At 57.3% G+C, this 19,493-nt stretch overlaps 1 protein-coding gene across 1 annotated transcript in view; it reads right to left on the bottom strand.

Moving 5' to 3' along the window:
• Positions 1-19,493, bottom strand: part of AGAP1 (ArfGAP with GTPase domain, ankyrin repeat and PH domain 1) — a 322,164-nt gene that overhangs the window by 11,943 nt on the left and 290,728 nt on the right. Inside the window, exon 15 of the mRNA XM_066346522.1 lies at positions 17,801-17,875. Coding sequence (XP_066202619.1) covers positions 17,801-17,875 — 75 coding nt within the window. The remainder of the gene's footprint in view (positions 1-17,800; positions 17,876-19,493) is intronic.

Raw genomic sequence — 19,493 nt, 5'->3', positions numbered from 1 at the left:
GCTGAGAGACCAGAACTGTGAGACCGAGATGCTGAACGCCTGCAAAAAACTGAACACTCTCCAAGGAGCGGACACTCTGGGGGCTCAGCACAGGAAGTCACTGTAAGAGTCTCGCATCCAGTGATCCCTGGAGGAGCGAACGGGGGTGGCGGGGCCCCGGGTCTGCTCAGCGCCCTTGGCTCCTGGCAACTTCTCAGAGGGACAGCATTCCATGACAGAGATCACACCAGCGATGGCCACCGCCCAGGACCCAGGACAACAGAGCTCCACCCGGGTACCCCAGGCTCAGAAATGAAAAAGAGCTATGCGTGAAATGTTCAATGAGAGAAAAGTGCACTCTCCCACATTTTCAAGGAGAGGAGATCGTGAACATGGGCTAGGTGGCTCGGGGTAAAAAGGTAACTCTTTTGGAAATACAGATTGTATTTGTTTAAAACACCAAGTCCTCCCCAGCTGGGTCCAGAGAGGAGCTGGCTGAGAACGGCTAGACTGGACAACGGAGCTGGAGAAACAGGACGGCAGGGAGGGTGGACGCCGGACAGGGGCAGGCTGGGGTGTGCGGACAGGTGCCGGACGCAGTCAGACACCTCCTCGCCGGACAGGGGCAGGCTGGGTGTGCGGACAGGTGCCGGACGCAGTCAGACACCTCCTCGCCGGACAGGGACAGGCTGGGTGTGCGGGCAGGTGCCGGACGTAGTCAGACACCTCCTCGCCGGACAGGGACAGGCTGGGTGTGCGGACAGGTGCCGGACGCAGTCAGACACCTCCTCGCCGGCCAGGGGCAGGCTGGGGTGCGGACAGGTGCCGGACGCAGTCAGACACCTCCTCGCCGGCCAGGGGCAGGCTGGGTGTGCGGACAGGTGCCGGACGCAGTCAGACACCTCCTCGCCGGACAGGGACAGGCTGGGGTGCGGACAGGTGCCGGACGCAGTCAGACACCTCCTCGCCGGACAGGGGCAGGCTGGGTGTGCGGACAGGTGCCGGACGCAGTCAGACACCTCCTCGCCGGCCAGGGGCAGGCTGGGGTGTGTGGACAGGTGCTGGACGCAGTCAGACACCTCCTCGCCGGCCAGGGGCAGGCTGGGTGTGCGGACAGGTGCCGGACGCACACAGACACCTCCCTCGCCGGCCAGGGGCAGGCTGGGTGTGCGGACAGGTGCCGGACGCAGTCAGACACCTCCTCGCCGGACCTGGGGCGGGGCGGGGTGTGCGGGCAGGTGCTGGACGCAGTCAGACACCTCCTCGCCGGACCTGGGGCGGGGCGGGGCCGCGGAGCCACGTGGCCCACCTGCAGATCCAGGGAGCATGCACGCCACGCATGGGGGAGGGGCGCGGTGAGGAGCGCGGCTGGACAGGCCGACGAAAGGCGGCTCAGGAAGAAAGCAAGAAGAGGCGGACCCCTGCCCCGCACGTCAGCACTAAGGATGAGGGCTCTTCAGGAGGAGCGGGGTGATGCCCTCCACGTGCTGAGAGAAAGAAGGTCTAGAACTGGAACCCAGAAATTCCCTCTTTCAAGAAGAGAGGGGAATGAAGGTATTTTCATACAAAAAATAAAAAATAAAAAAAAAGAAAAGAGCCGACTCCCCACAGACCCTCCCTGCAGGAGATACGAGAAGGCATACGCCAGAAGATTCTAGAGAGGTTAGAGCTGGGGAGGGTTGGTGAGCAAATACCAAGTGAAACATGTAGCTACATCGAAACAAAAATGACATCAAATACTACTTCTCAGAAGAATGTCTGATTTAAGTCTGACCGGTGGCGGCGCAGTGGCGATAGGGGCGTCAACCTGGGGCGCTGAGGACCCAGGTTTGAAACCCCAAGATCTCTGGCTTGAGTGTGAGGTCACTGGCTTGGGCATGGGATCATCGATATGACCCCATGGTTGCTGGCTTGAAGCCCAAGGTCACTGGCTTCAGCAAGGGGTCACTGGCTTGGCTGGAGTCCCCCCCCCCCCCCCCCGTCAAGGCACATATGAGAAGCAATCAATGAACAACTAAGGTGCTGCAACTATGGGCCGATGCTTCTCATCTCTCTCTTTTCCTCTCTTCCTCTCTCTCTCTCTCTCTCTCTCAAAAAACAAAACAAAACAAACAACAAAAACCTCCCAGAAAAGAATGTCTAATTTGGGGACTTAGTTTACGAGAGAAACGAGAGTGGAGGACATGGGAGGAGACACGTCCCAGGACCTTGCACTGGTCCCCAGGGGGGAGCACAGAACGGACTTCAGAGTTCGGTACATCAAGCACACAGGCTACACAAGAAACAGAATGTGTGCCCTCCAAGCCAGAAGAGGGGAAAGAACTTAAATAAGGAAAATTAACAGGATTAAACTCGTTTATCAGAGTAGGAATAGAAGAGAAACCCCTGACCTTGGACCATGAGCACCCAACCAAACCCCACACCTCACCATTCTTCTTCTTCTTCTTCTTTTTTTTTTTTTTTACAGAGACAGAGTCAGAGAGAGGGATAGACAGGGACAGACAGACAGACAGGAACGGAGAGATGAGAAGCATCAATCGTTAGTTTTTGGTTACGCGTTGCAACACCTTAGTTGTTCATTGATTGCTTTCTTATATGTGCCTTGGCTGTGGGCCTTCAGCAGACCGAGGAACCCCTTGCTCGAGCCAGTGACCTTGGGTCCAAGCTGGTGAGCTTTTGCTCAAACCAGATGAGCCCGTGCTTAAGCTGGCGACCTTGGGGTCTCCAACCTGGGTCCTCTGCATCCCAGTCCAACGCTCCATCCACTGTGCCACCGCCTGGTCAGGCTGAATCATTATTCTTTTTTTTTGTATTTTTGTATTTTTCTGAAGCTGGAAACGGGGAGAGACAGTCAGACTCCCGCATGCGCCCCACCGGGGTCCCCCCGGCATGCCCACCAGGGGCGACGCTCTGCCCACCAGGGGGCGATGCTCTGCCCCTCCGGGTGTCGCTCTGCCGAGACCAGAGCCACTCTAGCGCCTGGGGCAGAGGCCAAGGAGCCATCCCCAGCGCCCGGGCCATCTTTGCTCCAATGGAGCCTTGGCTGCGGGAGAGGAAGAGAGAGACAGAGAGGAAGGAGGGGGGGTGTGGGTGGAGAAGCAAATGGGCGCTTCTCCCATGTGCCCTGGCTGGGAATCGAACCCGGGTCCCCCGCACGCCAGGCCGACGCTCTACCGCTGAGTCAACCGGCCAGGGCTGAATCATTATTCTTAATGATGAAACGTTAGAAGAGATCATTTCACATTAAAGGGTGCTCAAGGCAAAAGTGCTCACCGACGACTCTGCCAGCCAGCACAGCGACACTAAACAGAGAAACGCAGATCCAGGGACTGGAAAGATAGACCCAGACCTGTCTGTCCCTCCTGGGTTAGAGCAGGGGTAGTCAACCTTTTTATACCTACCGCTCACTTCTGTATCTCTGTTAGTAGTAACATTTTCTAACTGCCCACCGGATCCACAGTCATGGTGATTTATAAAGTAGGGAAGTAACTTTACTTTATAAACTTTATAAAGCAGAGTTACAGCTAGTTAAAGCATATAATAATAATTACTTACCAAGTACTTTATGTTGGATTTTCGCTAAGTTTAGCAGAATAAATCTTTATAAAACAACTTACTATAGTTAAATCTATCTTTTTATTTATACTTTGGTTGCTCCACTACTGCCCACCATGAAAGCTGGAACGCCCACTAGTGGGCGGTAGGGACCAGGTTGACCATCACTTGGTTGGACACTTGCTCCCACAGGAAACCCCAAGCAATCTGTGCTTTCTGAGAAGTAACGATGGCAAGGTATCAGACCAGTATGATGAAAGGTTAACTGCATTCCTATTAACAGTAGGATCAAACAGAAATCGAATATTTCTGTTTTAAAATCTCTTTCTCTCCATCTATGAAATAGAGACACAGAGGACTAGGCATAAGCCCAATAATTCCCCAAAGGATCACGGGAAACCTGCCGTCCCCTGTAACGGGGGGTCAAGGGGAAAGCCCACACTGTGTTTGGGGGCGATGGGTTAACCCAGGAGCTCACGAGGGCGCCAGGAGAGGGCTTCATGCCTTGTCCACAAGAGGAAACCCTGGCTGGTTCTCCTGCTTCCAAAGAAACACCAACACGGCTCAACAAGCAAAGGGCAGACGGACACAGGACGTCCTGTGACCCGAGCTGGGTGGACACCACTTATGACTGGAAATGTCAGCGGGGGAAACAGGCCTGAATGACCCTCTAAGTTTCCCATCCAGGTAAGAACCACATAAAACTCGTTTCATCAATATTTCCCCCCTCCAAGTGGCCAGCACGCCTCTTTTTTTTAAAGGAAGTCCTGTGGGGTAACTTTGAACCTGGAAAAGCACACGATAGAAATAGATACGAACGAAAACCCAGGGTACCAGTACTTCTCGGACCAAGGAGGGGGCGCCCTACGTTCTGTAATCACCGTGACAACCTGTGCACGCGTGCTGTAAGGTGTGTGGTGCAGGCACGAAGGCCCCCCCACGTCACAGGACAGGTGCCAACGTCAAGACCCGCGCCCCAGGCCCCTCGGTCCCAGAGGTGGCTCCGTCCGCAGGGAAACACTGATGGAGAGTCCTTTTGGGGGTTGTTGCTCTAACTGCATGTCTCGGCCTATGGGCAGGAGGCACTCCCTCAGCCTGGTCCATCCCTCGTCCAGCAATGGCCCCCCCCGCGTGTAAAGAAGTGAGGTCACCTCTCCCATTCCCCGGGGGGGGGGCCCTCCTGACGGGGCTGCTCGCTGAACTCTGCTGTGACCGTTCGTGCCACCAGGAGAGGGGGACCAGCTCACTGTGGAGTAGGTGGCGGGGGGGGGGGGGAGAAAAGGGAGAGGGGCCCCCCTGCCGTCTCCTGGATTCCAGGCCGGGGTGAAGAAGATGCCTTTACAAGGATCCGGGCAGCTGGGCCGCCTCACTTCCCGAGGAAGGGATGAAAGTCTGTGTGTGGAGTCTGGCTGCCGTCCCTCTGCGAGACCACCACCAAACGGGGCTGTCCTACGCTGAGGGCATCGTGTTTCCCTGGATACCCTCTTTATGTGGCTTATTTTTGGGGGTGGGGGGTTGGGAGGGAGAGGTTAATACATTAATACCTACAGATCGAGTTAGGATCTCAGAACTGAATTATATCTGACCATGACTTTTTCTCTGCCTCCCAAGGGAAGAAAAAAAATAAAAAATAAAAAAGAACCAGCCTTACAGATCAGTGGCATTTTTAATCATGTTACCTATGACTTCCATGAAGGGATACTTTGTTTCTTTACAATGGGAGCCACTGCGTGGAGTAACAGACACAGAGAACCAGTCCTCCTGGGCTCCACTTGGACGTCAGGGGCAATGACGGCTCTGCAGACTTGATCTCATTGTTTTCCTCTCAAAGTGGCCAGCTCTGCCCTTTGTCCCTTTCTTAAAAACATGAACACTGAGGAAAGAGACCCTGTAGGGTGTCCCGTGGGGGCCGGCAGGGTCTCTCCACTTCCCACTGACCTTTTTTTTTGTTGTTATTTTTCTTGACTCCTAATGTCACAAGAGCAAGGTGGTGCTCATTCAAAAGCAGCTGTCCCAAAAATCTCTAATCAGCGTGTCACTAGAGTCATATTTCTAACTGGTCACGTCTGGGGAATGGCAAAGGATGCGAAGCCTGGCTATTGGAAAATATTTCCCCTGCTGTCACCACGGTTCCTGGGACATGGTACAGTGGATGTGGTGGTTATAAGCTGGGGACTTCCCAGCGGCCATCTCCCCAGGTCTCTGGCTCCCTGACCGGTGACTGGTCAGCACGGGGGAAGGGGTGGTCCCACCTATGCCAGGACAGTCAGAGCATGTGGCGCTCTTGCCCGCTCTGCTCTGTTCTCCTTGGGGTCACATGATCTGTGAGTCCTTCCCCGGGAAAGCACACCTCTGTGGCCGTGGCCGCGACCTGTGCGAGGTGAGAAGCCGCTGGCCGGCCCAGTGCAGCAGGGAGGGGCTGGCCAGGCTCCTGGGGGCAGGTGACCCTCCTGCAGCTGGCCGGATGAGCAGTCACTGCACACACCCCACCTCCCGGGTTTGGCCTAAACCCTTTTATGGGCTCCTGATACCTCCAGCCCCAGTCCTGACGAAACCGTGGAGGAAAGACCCCCAGCCTGCTGCCTGGTCGCCTCAGGTCACCCGGCACCCAGACCGTCTCTGCATGTAACCCTGGCTCACGCGTCTGGCTGGCCTCAGGGACGACCACGCTCATCAAGCAAACAGCGGATCTCTGGACCCAGCTCTCCTCCCTTCCTCTGCACAGACAGACATGAACACCTTCAGAGAGGGTTTTCATCGTCTGGCACAGCCTGTCGGGACCCCCGATGGACCGGAGGGGACCCGCGGCATTAGGAGGAGACTCTGAGATGGTGTTTTAGTCATCAGCAACCGGCTTAAAAAACAAAGAGAGAGAGAAACCTGGACTTGGGCAGCCTGAGGCCAATCGGTCAGAAAGACAGACCGGCCGCCTCCCTCCGGTCGCCCTGTGTTACAGGCGTGAGGAACGAGCCCCGGACGGCAAGGACGGACCCTTGTCACCTTTCACTGTCAGCGGTTCCACCTCACGGACGCAAACTGACTCTTCACGGCCATTTCGGCGGCTTCTATTTTTAATTCTTTCCGTTTAAAGAGAATTCCGGCCGTAGAGACTTCGTGAGGACGTCTAGCGCGAAAAGTGCGTCCCCGGTTCTGAGAGACGACGCGGGGACCCAGGGACGGTCCAACCCCCCCCCCCCGTCCTGCCCCCCCCCCCCCCGCCACAGACAGCGGAAACCGAAAGCCTCGCCCCACCCACCGACCCACGGCCTTTTGGAGGCGAAGCCGGGGGCCTTGTTGCCCAGTGAGTGCGACATTCCAGGGCCTTCAGCGCTTAATAAAGTTTTGTGATTGGGCTCGCAGGGATTTAAACAGTTTTCCATGTTTAACGGTTAGCTGTGGCAAGGCCCACTATAATAGTATTTTAGCACCATGAACCTGTCGAAACCAACCTTCCCAATTATTCCCAGTGACATTAATAATACCGGATATTACACTAATTGCGTCCAGTTTCTATGCAGACGAGGCCCCGTGGGGCTAATTTTGCCTCCTCAGGGGCAGGCAACTCAGCCATGAGGCCGACTTCACAAGGAAGCCCTCCTCATTACACAAGTCCGGGCTGTCAAACTTTTTTTTTTTTTTAAAGGTTAATGGGCCAATCAGTCATCAATTATTTTTTTGTGTGGAATCCTAGCAAAGGGTTAAAAGGGCTCAAAGCAGCTGCAACTGTTTCCCATTTGGAAGCCGTCTCCAACGGGAGGCGTCTGACAAGGATGCGTTTTGGGGGAGCGGAGAAGAGGACAGATGCGTCATTCTATCTTCGGTGGGTGGGTGGGGCATCCAGGAAGGGCTCCCACGGCCACGGGCAGCCAGACTGCGGTGGGTGGGTGGGGCGTCCGGGGAAGGGCTCCCACGGCCACGGGCAGCCAGACTGTGGTGCCCGACCGATGCCCGACGGCTCACAAACGTCTGTGAGGCAGGAGAGGCCGAGCAGAGTCATTTTGCTCTTGAATTCAGGGCTCCACGTGTCTGCAGAGGTCAACTGTCCAAGGTCGTCACGGACTGCGTGAGGAGACTGGGTCCAACCCCCAGGCTCGCGACACACCTGGAACCCAGACCCCGACTCTGGCCCACCTCTAGCCACACGGCTAGGTGTCCTTCTTGACGTACTTAAGGACGAACAGAAAATGAAAAAAAAAAATAATAAAGTGTCATCTGAACTGCACGGACACGACCACGTTCGGCATGGAGGATGCAGGCATCCACTGGCCGAGGCGGCTGGCAGGCGCCCGGTACGGCCAAACCCACAGGCTTCCTCCACGCGGTCACTGCGTGGACATGACCTCAGGACAAAGCAGCCGAGGCTCGCAGGGAGAGACAGCCACCCCTCCCGCTCCTGTGACCCGTGTGGTCACATGTTAGGGCGCCTGCTTTGGGACACGCGGCACCGCTCTGACACGTGAACGGCAATGCCGACCGTGGGCGAGGTGGTTCATTCCCGCCTTCACGAGTGAGCAGTCGTCATGGGTCTCCCCCCGTCTCTGCCTGGATCTCCGCGTTGACTTTTCCTTCATGCCCTGTGGGCCCCGGGCTCGCCCCCGTTCAGGGTCCTCTCCTCGGCTCCGCCCCTGCCTCCCCTGCCACCTGACACGTGAACGGCAATGCTGCCCTTGGGTGAGGTGGTTCATTCCCACCTTCACGAGTGAGCAGTCGTCATGGGTCTCCCCCCGTCTCTGCCTGGATCTCCGCGTTGACTTTTCCTTCATGCCCTGTGGGCCCCGGGCTCGCCCCCGTTCAGGGTCCTCTCTCCGGCTCCGCCCCCGCCTCCCCTGCCACCTGCTGGCCAGGGCCCTGCGAGTGGGCCCTCTGACCCTCCTCCTATCAGCGTATCCGTGAGGGACGCGCCGGCTGGACGGGGCTGACGAGGCGTGCCGCTCCCCGCTTTCTGTGGCGGGAAGGTTCTCACGCCTGATCCCCGTGCGCCAGACACAGCCTCGGAACCCTCCTTAACCCACTGCTCCAGGGGAACCCCTGTGAACACAGCGAGGTCGGAACCCGCGAGGGAAGGCGCTTGACCGTCCGGCCCGGGACCTTGTGCGAGGCTTGTCCCCAGCCCCTGGGCTCGGGGCGTGACCGCTCCTTTTTGTCAGCCATACATTTTTGCAAAATACTTCAGTGTTCCTGCTTTCCAAGCATGTATGACACAGGTATGTGGTTTAGATATTTTACACGGTTATGATGGGAACCACACGTGTTCAGATTTCGGCCAGCCAAAACCCACCATAATATAAAGCCAGTTTTTATTTCTATTCAATTTTTCTTCCTTTTTTTTTTTTTTTGTAGGTAAAGATGAATGTGAAGGAAACCCGAAGAATGTGGTTCAAGACTGTACAAAAAATATGCACCGCTCACAGAGAGTCGGGGACATTTTCAGAACGAGTCTGAAGCAATAAAACACCCCCCACTTTTTCTGAGCGGAGTATATATTATGACACCACGTAAAAACAGCCCCTCCTCCCACTTGGGAAGGTATTTTAGAGAACAGAAAGAAAGAATCGTTTTTCTTTTTCCTGGTCATTATAAAGACATGCAGTTTGTGCTTCTCAGGTCAGTTATTTCTGTGAGTGAGAATCTGGTCGTCTTTGTTGAGCCTCGAGCCCAGCAGAGGGCTCGGACGGGGCTTCATTGAGGGTCAGTGTCCCCCGAGTGAGGTCACGAAGTCAGGAATGTCTGAATACTGAAATCTCAAAGCAGGTTTTTCTCTCCCAAGCCCTCTGGGAAGAGCTGGCACAGCCGTCCGAGAGCCAGGTGGGCATGAAACTCCCTCCTGTTCGAGCTGGCTTCCGGGACTGTTGGGAGCCACGGATTTCTCCAATTAAGGAGTGTCTGAAGCAGAGCTCCAAAAAAAATGAAACAAAAAACAAAGAAAAGAAGAATCGGGCTCCACCCTGACACCACTTCAGAACGCGGAGGTGGATGGGCTGGCCCTTCTCCTGGGGCCGTGCCTCCGGCCCAGGCTTTCCGTCTGGGAAGAAACACCCGAGGCGTCCGCGGGTCGGTTCATCCAGGCCCCGAGTGCTGCTCTGCACCTGACTCTCATCCTGACCCCTGGCCGTCCCGCTCCAGAGAGTCAGGTGTGGGCTCGGCCGGGTCCGGCCGGCGGGGCTGCTCGGAGCCCAGCGTGGGCACCCAGAGGCGTGGCTGTGCGGGTACCTGCCGCCCCAGGTGCCGCGCGGAGCTCGGATGATTGAGACCACCCTTTCCAAGTCGGGGCCCGGGGAAACCAGCGATCTGCCTCTCTCCCCCCAAAAGTCAATTCTGGAGTTATCGCTCAGAAAGGGTTCCCCCAAATCTGAATGTCCCAGCAAGAGCTTCTTCTTGGTCCGTGTGCTCACCTTGGCCGTTCCTGCCCCGAACGGATACCTTTGACAGCGCCTCCCTCCACCCCCGCCAAAGGGGTCCCGTGGGTGCTCTGCACAGCGCGACTTCTCGGGAGTCATTTTTATATTACGTCTTTATGACAACTTGACAATGATTGTCACTGTCACTGTCACGGGTGCCCAGCTCCGTGCTAGTAAGGGCTTTTACAGGCTTCCCTCGACATCTTCAATTTATGCTTTGAGGGAGGTTTCCTTGCCCCCCCTTTTAGAGAAAGAACCCCACGCAGGGAAAGGCGAGACCCAGCCACCACTGGAAGTCACAGAGCTCAGGATTGATCCAGGCCTGTCCGAGCCCAGAGCCAAATCTCTACCTCCAGGGATTCTGTTCAGGACGACAGTAACGGAGCGGGGGGACGGCAGATTTAAAAGTCTGGGGGTGGGGAGGAGGTGGGGGGGTTAGAAGCTTGATGTTAAACCCTCCTCTTACACTTCTCCACGTCACGTCACATGTCTCTGTTCCTTGCTATGTATGTAAACGGTACTCAGATCAATGACGGCTGTGTGTGTGTGTGTGTGTGTGTGTGTGTGTGTGTGTGTGTGTGTGTGAGACACGAGGCAAGTACTCACAGCCGCAGGCAGGGGGCGCTGTGCTACACGCCTCTGGATGGTTACACATGACCGGTCCTTACTACTTCCACAGCCCATGATGACACCTCTCCAGTTTACAGATGGGGAAACCGAGGTACAGACCGCGCATGCCGATAACCCAAGGCGAGGGGGGTGGGGGACGTGAGAAACTGGGCCAAGACCACCTGGCCTGAACCCAGGCTCGAAACCACCGTCCAGGCCGCCGCTCACGCGCAGGAGGCTTGGCAAATTTCTGACCAAGAACCACAGTCTGACTGAGGATAAAATGAAGGAGAGTCAAGAGTACCCTGTCTGAGCGTGGAAGGCAGCCCGGGTGGGGGTGGGGGCCTCGGGAAGGCCGTTGGAACCACTGGGGGTGGGGCTGGACCCACACGCGGCAGGCAGCCCTTCGGAAGGATGGCTGGACGGGGCACACCTGCTCGGCCCTGTGGCCGTCTGCTGGCTGTCATGGCCCCGAACGAGCACTGGCCCCTCTCTGCTCAAGCCCTGGTGCGCTCCACGCTGGCTGCTGAGCCCACGTCCAGGCTTGGCAGCGAGGGGGGGGGGGGCTCCTGACTGCCCCTCGCCCTGCCTTGGTCTCTCTTGTAAAATGTGGAGGATGCGACCTCCCTTGGGGGTTCCTGGGGAACAGCTGGCCGGGACGCGGGGAAACCCTGGGTCCGGTCAAGTCCTGCGGTCACGAGGTCTTTCCTGGTCCTGCACACCACGCGGCCTCCCTGTCATCTCCACTCACCCCCAGGGCACCCGGGCCCACTCGGAACGTACGGCCCCTCCCTCTGCAGCAAGACCCTCGTCCGGCATCCCCTGTGCGGACTGCCGGGGACCCAGCAGGGGCATCCCCGTCGGGACAGGACCCCGAGACCTCAGTGGCCTTGTCGCTCAGGTGGGAGCAGGTGGGGATGGCCTGCAATTTGTTTAACTCAAGGCAAACGCGGTGGATGTCTCAGCACCGGGACCGCGAACACCAGGCAGTGGCCGGAGCGGTCACTGAGTCAGGCCCACCTGCCGTTTTAAAGCCCTGCTCGCAGTTGCTCTCGTGAGTGGGGGCCGACGCCGTGGCTGCCCAGTGGAGGAAGGGGGTCGGGGGCACTGACCCAGCACAGGCATGCAGCCGTGCCTGCCCTGTGTTCGCCAGGAGGCTGTGTTTCTCCGTGGCAGGGCCTGTTGGGAGCTGCCATGCCCGGGGACCTGAGTCCATCCACGTGGCCCACTGGGCAGCAGGCAGGCGCCCAGAGCCGACGTTGCCTAGGCCTATCTCTGGGGTGAATCCCAGACCCGCAGAAGTGGACCTCCGCTGGACAGGGCTGGAAGGGCTCCTTGGGCTAACACTGAACCCGGCTACTGGGGTGCAGGTGCCATTTACAGTGTGAAGATGCTGTGGGGTGCAGGTGCCGTTTACAGTGTGAAGATGCTGTGGGGTGCAGGTGCCGTTTACAGTGTGAAGATGCTGTGGGTGGCCCGGTGCCCCGTGAGATGCCCCCTGTTCCCAAGTCCATCTCTCCTCACCTCTCTTGTGTGTCATAACATGCACTGAGGGTGGGTTCTTCTGTAAGGAGTCCATCCATTCACCCGACTCACGGTGATGGTCCTCTGGCCTGCCGGCAGGTGTGCGGGGACAGTGTGTCCCCAGGACCAGCCCGTGGACCCTGCAGTCCCGCAGGCCTTCCTTCTGTACCACGGCCCCCCTCCTGCCCAGGCCTCTCAATTCTTTCTCAGAAAAGCATGGCCCTGGCCGGCTGGCTCAGAGGTAGAGCGTGGACCTATAGCATGTGGAAGTCCTGGGTTCAATGCTGGGTCGGCACACAGGAGAAGCGCCCATCTGTTTCTCCACCCCTCCTTCTCTCACTTCTCTGTCTTTCCTTTCCCCTCCTGCAGCCATGGCTCAAATGGTTCCAGCAAGTTTGCCCCGGGTGCTGGGGATGACTCCATGGTCTCACCTCACGCACCGAAATAGCTTAGCTGTCAGAGCAGCAGCCCCAGATGGGCAGAGCATCACTTTGTAGGGGACTTACCAAGTGCATCCCGGTTGGGGCACATGCAGGAGTCTTTCTGCCTCCCTGCCGGAAGGAAGGAAGGAAGGAAGGAGGAAGGGAGGGAGGGAGGGAAGGAAGGAAGGAAGGAAGGAAGGAAGGAAGGAAGGAGGAAGGGAGGGAGGGAGGGAAGGAAGGAAGGAAGGAAGGAAGGAAGGAGGGAGGGAGGGAGGGAGGGAGGGAAGGAAGGAAGGAAGGAAGGAAGGAAGGAAGGAAGGAAGGAAGGAAGGAGGAAGGGAGGGAGGGAGGGAAGGAAGGAAGGAAGGAAGGAAGGAGGGAGGGAGGGAGGGAAGGAAGGAAGGAAGGAAGGAAGGAAAGCCAACTCTGGAGTTGATTATATTCTGGTGTTCTGTAAGGACTCGGGACTGCTTTTAAAACCCTCCATTCGGGGAGGGTTCCACACAGTGTAACACGCCAGGCCTCAGGTTACAACCAAAGTTAGAATGCCCGGGGTGTGTCTTTTCAGAAAGAATCATTTTATGGACAGACTATGTGATGACAGGCATCAAAGACTGGCCACCAGAAAGGCATTTTGAGAATTTATCTTGTGTAATTACACGAATTGGGCAATGCGCTATTAAAAGCAGAATGACGTGAGACTGTGTGTGTCCAGACATCGGTCTTAAAGGAGACCCAGAGTCAACGAAGAATGAGTGTGTCGCCCACCTGAAGACACGGAAACGGCTCCGACCACCGAGCAGACATGAAAGGGCGTGTGAGGGAGAGCCGGCTCTGGGGTCATTCCTTCCTGCCGCACACCCAGGGCGGCTCTGGGTGGCTGGGCCAGTGTTCCTTCCTGCCGCAAACCCAGGACGGCTCTGGGTGGCTGGGGCAGTGTTCCTTCCTGCCGCACACCCAGGGCGGCTCTGGGGTCATTCCTTCCTGCAGCACACCCAGGGCGGCTCTGGGGTCATTCCTTCCTGCCGCACACCCAGGGCGGCTCTGGGGTCATTCCTTCCTGCCGCACACCCAGGGCGGCTCTGGGGTCATTCCTTCCTGCCGCACACCCAGGGCGGCTCTGGGGTCATTCCTTCCTGCAGCACACCCAGGGCGGCTCTGGGTGGCTGGGGCCAGTGTTCCTTCCTGCCGCACACCCAGGGCGGCTCTGGGTGGCTGGGGCCAGTGTTCCTTCCTGCCGCACACCCAGGGCGGCTCTGGGTGGCTGGGGCCAGTGTTCCTTCCTGCAGCACACCCAGGGCGGCTCTGGGTGGCTGGGGCAGTGTTCCTTCCTGCAGCACACCCAGGGCGGCTCTGGGTGGCTGGGGCAGTGTTCCTTCCTGCAGCACACCCAGGGCGGCTCTGGGTGGCTGGGCCCGTGTTCCTTCCTGCAGCACACCCAGGGCGGCTCTGGGGTCATTCCTTCCTGCCGCACACCCAGGGCGGCTCTGGGGTCATTCCTTCCTGCAGCACACCCAGGGCGGCTCTGGGTGGCTGGGGCAGTGTTCCTTCCTGCAGCACACCCAGGGCGGCTCTGGGTGGCTGGGGCAGTGTTCCTTCCTGCAGCACACCCAGGACGGCTCTGGGTGGCTGGGGCAGTGTTCCTTCCTGCAGCACACCCAGGGCGGCTCTGGGTGGCTGGGGCAGTGTTCCTTCCTGCAGCACACCCAGGACGGCTCTGGGTGGCTGGGGCCGTGTTCCTTCCTGCAGCACACCCAGGGCGGCTCTGGGTGGCTGGGGCAGTGTTCCTTCCTGCAGCACACCCAGGACGGCTCTGGGTGGCTGGGGCAGTGTTCCTTCCTGCAGCACACCCAGGACGGCTCTGGGTGGCTGGGGCAGTGTTCCTTCCTGCAGCACACCCAGGACGGCTCTGGGTGGCTGGGGCAGTGTTCCTTCCTGCAGCACACCCAGGGCGGCTCTGGGTGGCTGGGGCAGTGTTCCTTCCTGCAGCACACCCAGGGCGGCTCTGGGTGCCTGGGGCAGTGTTCCTTCCTGCAGCACACCCAGGGCGGCTCTGGGTGGCTGGGGCCAGTGTTCCTTCCTGCCGCACACCCAGGGCGGCTCTGGGTGGCTGGGGCCAGTGTTCCTTCCTGCAGCACACCCAGGGCGGCTCTGGGTGGCTGGGGCCAGTGTTCCTTCCTGCCGCACACCCAGGGCGGCTCTGGGTGGCTGGGGCCAGTGTTCCTTCCTGCCGCACACCCAGGGCGGCTCTGGGTGGCTGGGGCCAGTGTTCCTTCCTGCAGCACACCCAGGGCGGCTCTGGGGTCATTCCTTCCTGCAGCACACCCAGGGCGGCTCTGGGTGGCTGGGGCAGTGTTCCTTCCTGCAGCACACCCAGGGCGGCTCTGGGTGGCTGGGGCCAGTGTTCCTTCCTGCAGCACACCCAGGGCGGCTCTGGGTGGCTGGGGCAGTGTTCCTTCCTGCAGCACACCCAGGGCGGCTCTGGGTGGCTGGGGCAGTGTTCCTTCCTGCCGCACACCCAGGGCGGCTCTGGGTGGCTGGGCCAGTGTTCCTTCCTGCAGCACACCCAGGGCGGCTCTGGGGTCATTCCTTCCTGCCGCACACCCAGGGCGGCTCTGGGGTCATTCCTTCCTGCCGCACACCCAGGGCGGCTCTGGGTGGCTGGGGCAGTGTTCCTTCCTGCAGCACACCCAGGGCGGCTCTGGGTGGCTGGGGCCAGTGTTCCTTCCTGCAGCACACCCAGGGCGGCTCTGGGTGGCTGGGGCAGTGTTCCTTCCTGCAGCACACCCAGGACGGCTCTGGGTGGCTGGGGCAGTGTTCCTTCCTGCAGCACACCCAGGGCGGTTCTGGGTGGCTGGGGCCAGTGTTCCTTCCTGCCGCACACCCAGGACGGCTCTGGGTGGCTGGGGCCAGTGTTCCTTCCTGCCGCACACCCAGGACGGCTCTGGGTGGCTGGGGCCAGTGTTCCTTCCTGCCGCACACCCAGGACGGCTCTGGGTGGCTGGGGCAGTGTTCCTTCCTGCCGCACACCCAGGGCGGCTCTGGGGTCATTCCTTCCTGCCGCACACCCAGGGCGGCTCTGGGTGGCGGGGCAGTGGACAGAGAGGCCTCACCTCTGCAGCACTGTCCGGTGCTCACAGATCTCAGGGCGCTGGGCGGGACACGGTCCCCCCAGCCAGGGCGCTGGGCAGGAGCCTGATCTGTCAGGGCTGAGACGTTCCCACTTCCGCAAATCATCACACCTGTCGTGCGTTCCAGCCCACCAGGGCCTGGGGGGGGGGCGTCAGCAAGGCTTGTGGGGGAGACGTCTGCTCCTTCCTTCCCCCCCTCACAACTCTGTACACAACCACGTGTGGAACCGAATGGTTGTAACTCGAGGCCGTTAAGTGAACAAACACATGCGTTGGGACAGATGCACACACATGTACAAAAGAAAACACATTTGATTATGGACACAGTGAAATGAGATGCACCTTATGCTGAGCTGGTTGGCTTAGCGGTTCCGAGTTTGCCTGGTGTGTGGAAGTCCCGATTTTGATTCCTGGTCAGGACACACAGGAGAGGCACCCGTCTGCTTCTCTACCCCCCCCTTCTCTCTTCCCCTCCCACAGCCATGGCTCAAATGGTTTGAGCAAAGTTGGCCCTGGGTGGTGAAGATGGCTCCACAGCCTCCACCTCAGGCACTAAAATAGCTCAGCTGAGCAATGGAGCAATGGCCCCAGAGGGGCAGAGCACTGCCTGCCAGTGGGCATGCCAGGTGGATCCCGGTTGGGGCGCGTGCGGGAGTCTGTCTCTGCCTCCTCCTCATCTCACTTAATAAAAAAAAAAAAAAAAAGGAAAAAAAAAAGCGGTGAATAAGTATTTCAATACCCTTTAAAACACAACAAGAACGATACTGAATGGGACTGTTCCTAAAATGCTATTATTTTTCTCTCTCCTTTTATCTTTTTTGAACGAATGCTTTGAAAGAAGACACCACAGGGGCCAAGCTTCATGGGTACCTTAGCAGATAATGATTTCCCCTTGAGGAATATTAAAAAAAAAAATTACGGCTAGAAAATAGGTCTTTAACAAGGCATCATGAAAATGTAGTTTTGTTTTTTCAGTCATTCTTTTTTTCTTTTCTTTTTTTTTTCCCCTGGGCGAGAGCAGGGCTCTCAGCGGCGAGACCAGAGCCAATTGTGAAAGGAAGAAAAATAAAAAATAAAAAAGGGGCAGTGATATAAATCAGAAAAGGTTAATGATCGGGATGTGAAGAGAGGGACGTGTTTACAGAAATACCGTGCGATTTAAAATTTACAAGAGATTTAATGCCACCGCTTGGCAATCGCTAAAATCAACAGCCCAGAAAACAGTGACATTAAGAAAAATATTACAGTTACAATCATCCCCAAATAAGTCAATTAGTGTTAGGGCGCGAGCTTGCGATTACTTGACCCATTTGGCTTGCACTTAAGTGAAAGAAGAAAAAAAAAGTCCCCCATTATTACCAAGAGCGCTGGGTTGTGACCTGTTTTGCATGGTGCGGGAGGCGCGCCCGCCAGCCTCCGCCACCAGGGCTTGGGCGCGGACGGCGGTTTCCCTGCGCCTGGCATCAGAATAATTCTGACCCTTGGCATTTGTAATCATGAAAAAAAGGCAATTTATAATTGTGTTGTTCAAATGAAGGTGGGGGGAAATTCAATCTGTTATTACAGAAAAGCAATGACGGCTGTCTCTACTGGAAAAAAAAAAAAAGGCAATGCAAGTCAATTTGTGAACTTTGGCACTGGACGACCTTTCGAAACACAACAATATACTGAATTTACAAGCAATCGCGGCCCATGCAAATGACCCGGGCCGGCTGCCTCTGGATCGGAGCCGCACGGAAGCATTATGGAGAATTGCGTCCGCAAAAAAACAAATTAAGACTGTTACTTAAATGTCACGGCACACTATTGTATTCGGCTACAGATCATTACACCTGATACTAACACTTTTAAGAAACTGTAATAACTCGGGAAATATTACATTGATGTGCCCGCATGTATAAAGCAAAAAAATAAATAAAGGAAAAAAACAAAGAGGAGGAAATAGGTTTCTGAAGTAATTTAAACATCGCGACTTGAGGACAGAAGGAAAAAGGTCAAAATTTAAGTAAGCTGAAAGGAACGTGAACGGTGAAATAAAACCACCACGACACAGAAAAGGATGGGAAGACCAGGGGAGTGCGTGCAAACACAAGACGGGGGCATGCGTGTCTGGCGGCTGCATCTCCCTGTGCGCACGGGGGCACTGGCGGGCGGTGAGGGGCGGGGGCGGGGGCGGCGTTACCTTCGGTGTTGGTGCTGCTGCTGTATATATTTCGCAGGCTACCAACACGGTTTAGTTTCCATGCTTTGCGTTTGGCTGCATCCCGAGAGCAGAGGGGGGGAGGGAAGAGAGAGAAAACAAAAAGGAGAAGAAATCAAATGAAAAGGGGAGAAAAGAAATGTCAGAGTAGCACGTGACGTCACCTCCACCCATCCGTTCCCGAGGGGGCGGCGGGTGCCGGTGGGTCCCCACACGCGGGCGCCTGTCCCCCCCTCCCCTCCAGAGGTGGCCCGGGGGCGGGGGGGAGACTCGGCAGGGACGGAGGCGGCGTGCCCACCGGAGTCACTGGGTTTGCACAGAAGCAAACAGGCGCCCCGGCCAAGAGAGTCTGCGCATCCCTTCCCTGGCTGGATTTCCCACGTGGCTTCCCCGCTCAGTGCAGAGCTGGCCTCTTCCTTGGGGACTCGTGGCACATCTCGCAGGAGATATAGCAGCCCTCTGATTTGGCAAAATGTGGCACATCAGATCAAGAGGCCCCGGGGACGAGCAGCAGTTCCTGTGTGTGCGTGGACGGAGGCTTGCACACCCAGAGCTGTCACCAGCACCCCCACCCCCGCCACGGTCGGAGCTGGACAGAAACCCACATCAGCAAATCTCTGCTACCACCTGGCTGTTGTTGAAGAACGGAGGCCCCTTCTTACGGGGCTGCTGGAGCTCTGGGGCCCCAAAGAGCACACAACTCCTTCTTGGGCGCTCAGCTCACTGAAGAAAGCATCGGAAAGAGAAACCACGCACCAAGGTACCTGCGGAGAACGAGTTACCCACGGAGGAGCCCACCCACCTTCACACTGTGTGCCGTGGCTGGCTGGGTGACACGGACCCGATGCTCCAGACACTCCTTCAGGGAGACATTCTCACTTCATCACCTCCCTCCCCCACACCTTCACATCCACCCACGAGGCTCCGGGTGTGGGATCAGGCCCTGTCTCTCAACTTCCACCGCCAGGAAGGGAGACTAGTCTCCCCTCCCTGTGAGACTCCTCTGGAATCTGGATAACTGTGGGCTCAGGGCAGGCAGGAAGCGCTCACCTGGGGAGGCAGGTGCCGGCACTTCCACAGGGGTGCCGGGAGCTCGCAGCACAGAAACAAGGCCCGCACCGCACTGGCCAGGGGTCAGCTCTCTCATTCCGGCCACTCCTGCCTAGTGACGGGCTGCCTGCTCTTGCCTGCTGTGGGGTTCGAGCCCAAACACTCGACCTCAAATAGTGCGACGTAGGCTCTGGCGTGTGCCAAGTTCAGTGACCCGGGGTGAGGGCTGGGTCCCCAGGAACATAAGCCCAAGTGCTTGGGGGCATTTGGGTTTCTTTGGAGCGACAATATAAAATACACACGAAATCAGGACTCTGAAGGACGCAGACGGGATTCTGAAACAGGGCAGTACTGTACACTTAGGAGGCAAATTTCACATGGTGACTGGAAAAAGAACAAGCTGCCATTTACCCGTCACTGGACTTGAAGAGAAAAAGCTAAGTTGTAACTTAACTTTCAAGCTACAAAGTAATTCTTTGGGAGCTCAGGGTGGAAGAAACAGGGAAGCTTGAAACACCGAAGAATTACTTTGTAGCTTGAAAGTAAACAATGTAACAGAAAACCTAATCTCTAAACCAGCCCCTCTGCAGTGTATAGGTCTACATTTAATTTTTTACTGGTGGAG

The sequence above is a fragment of the Saccopteryx leptura genome, chromosome 7, assembly GCF_036850995.1.
Source record: "Saccopteryx leptura isolate mSacLep1 chromosome 7, mSacLep1_pri_phased_curated, whole genome shotgun sequence".
NCBI lineage: Eukaryota > Metazoa > Chordata > Mammalia > Chiroptera > Emballonuridae > Saccopteryx > Saccopteryx leptura.
The sequence above is the reverse complement of the archived record's forward strand: the minus strand, read 5'-3'. Positions and strand labels throughout refer to the sequence as shown.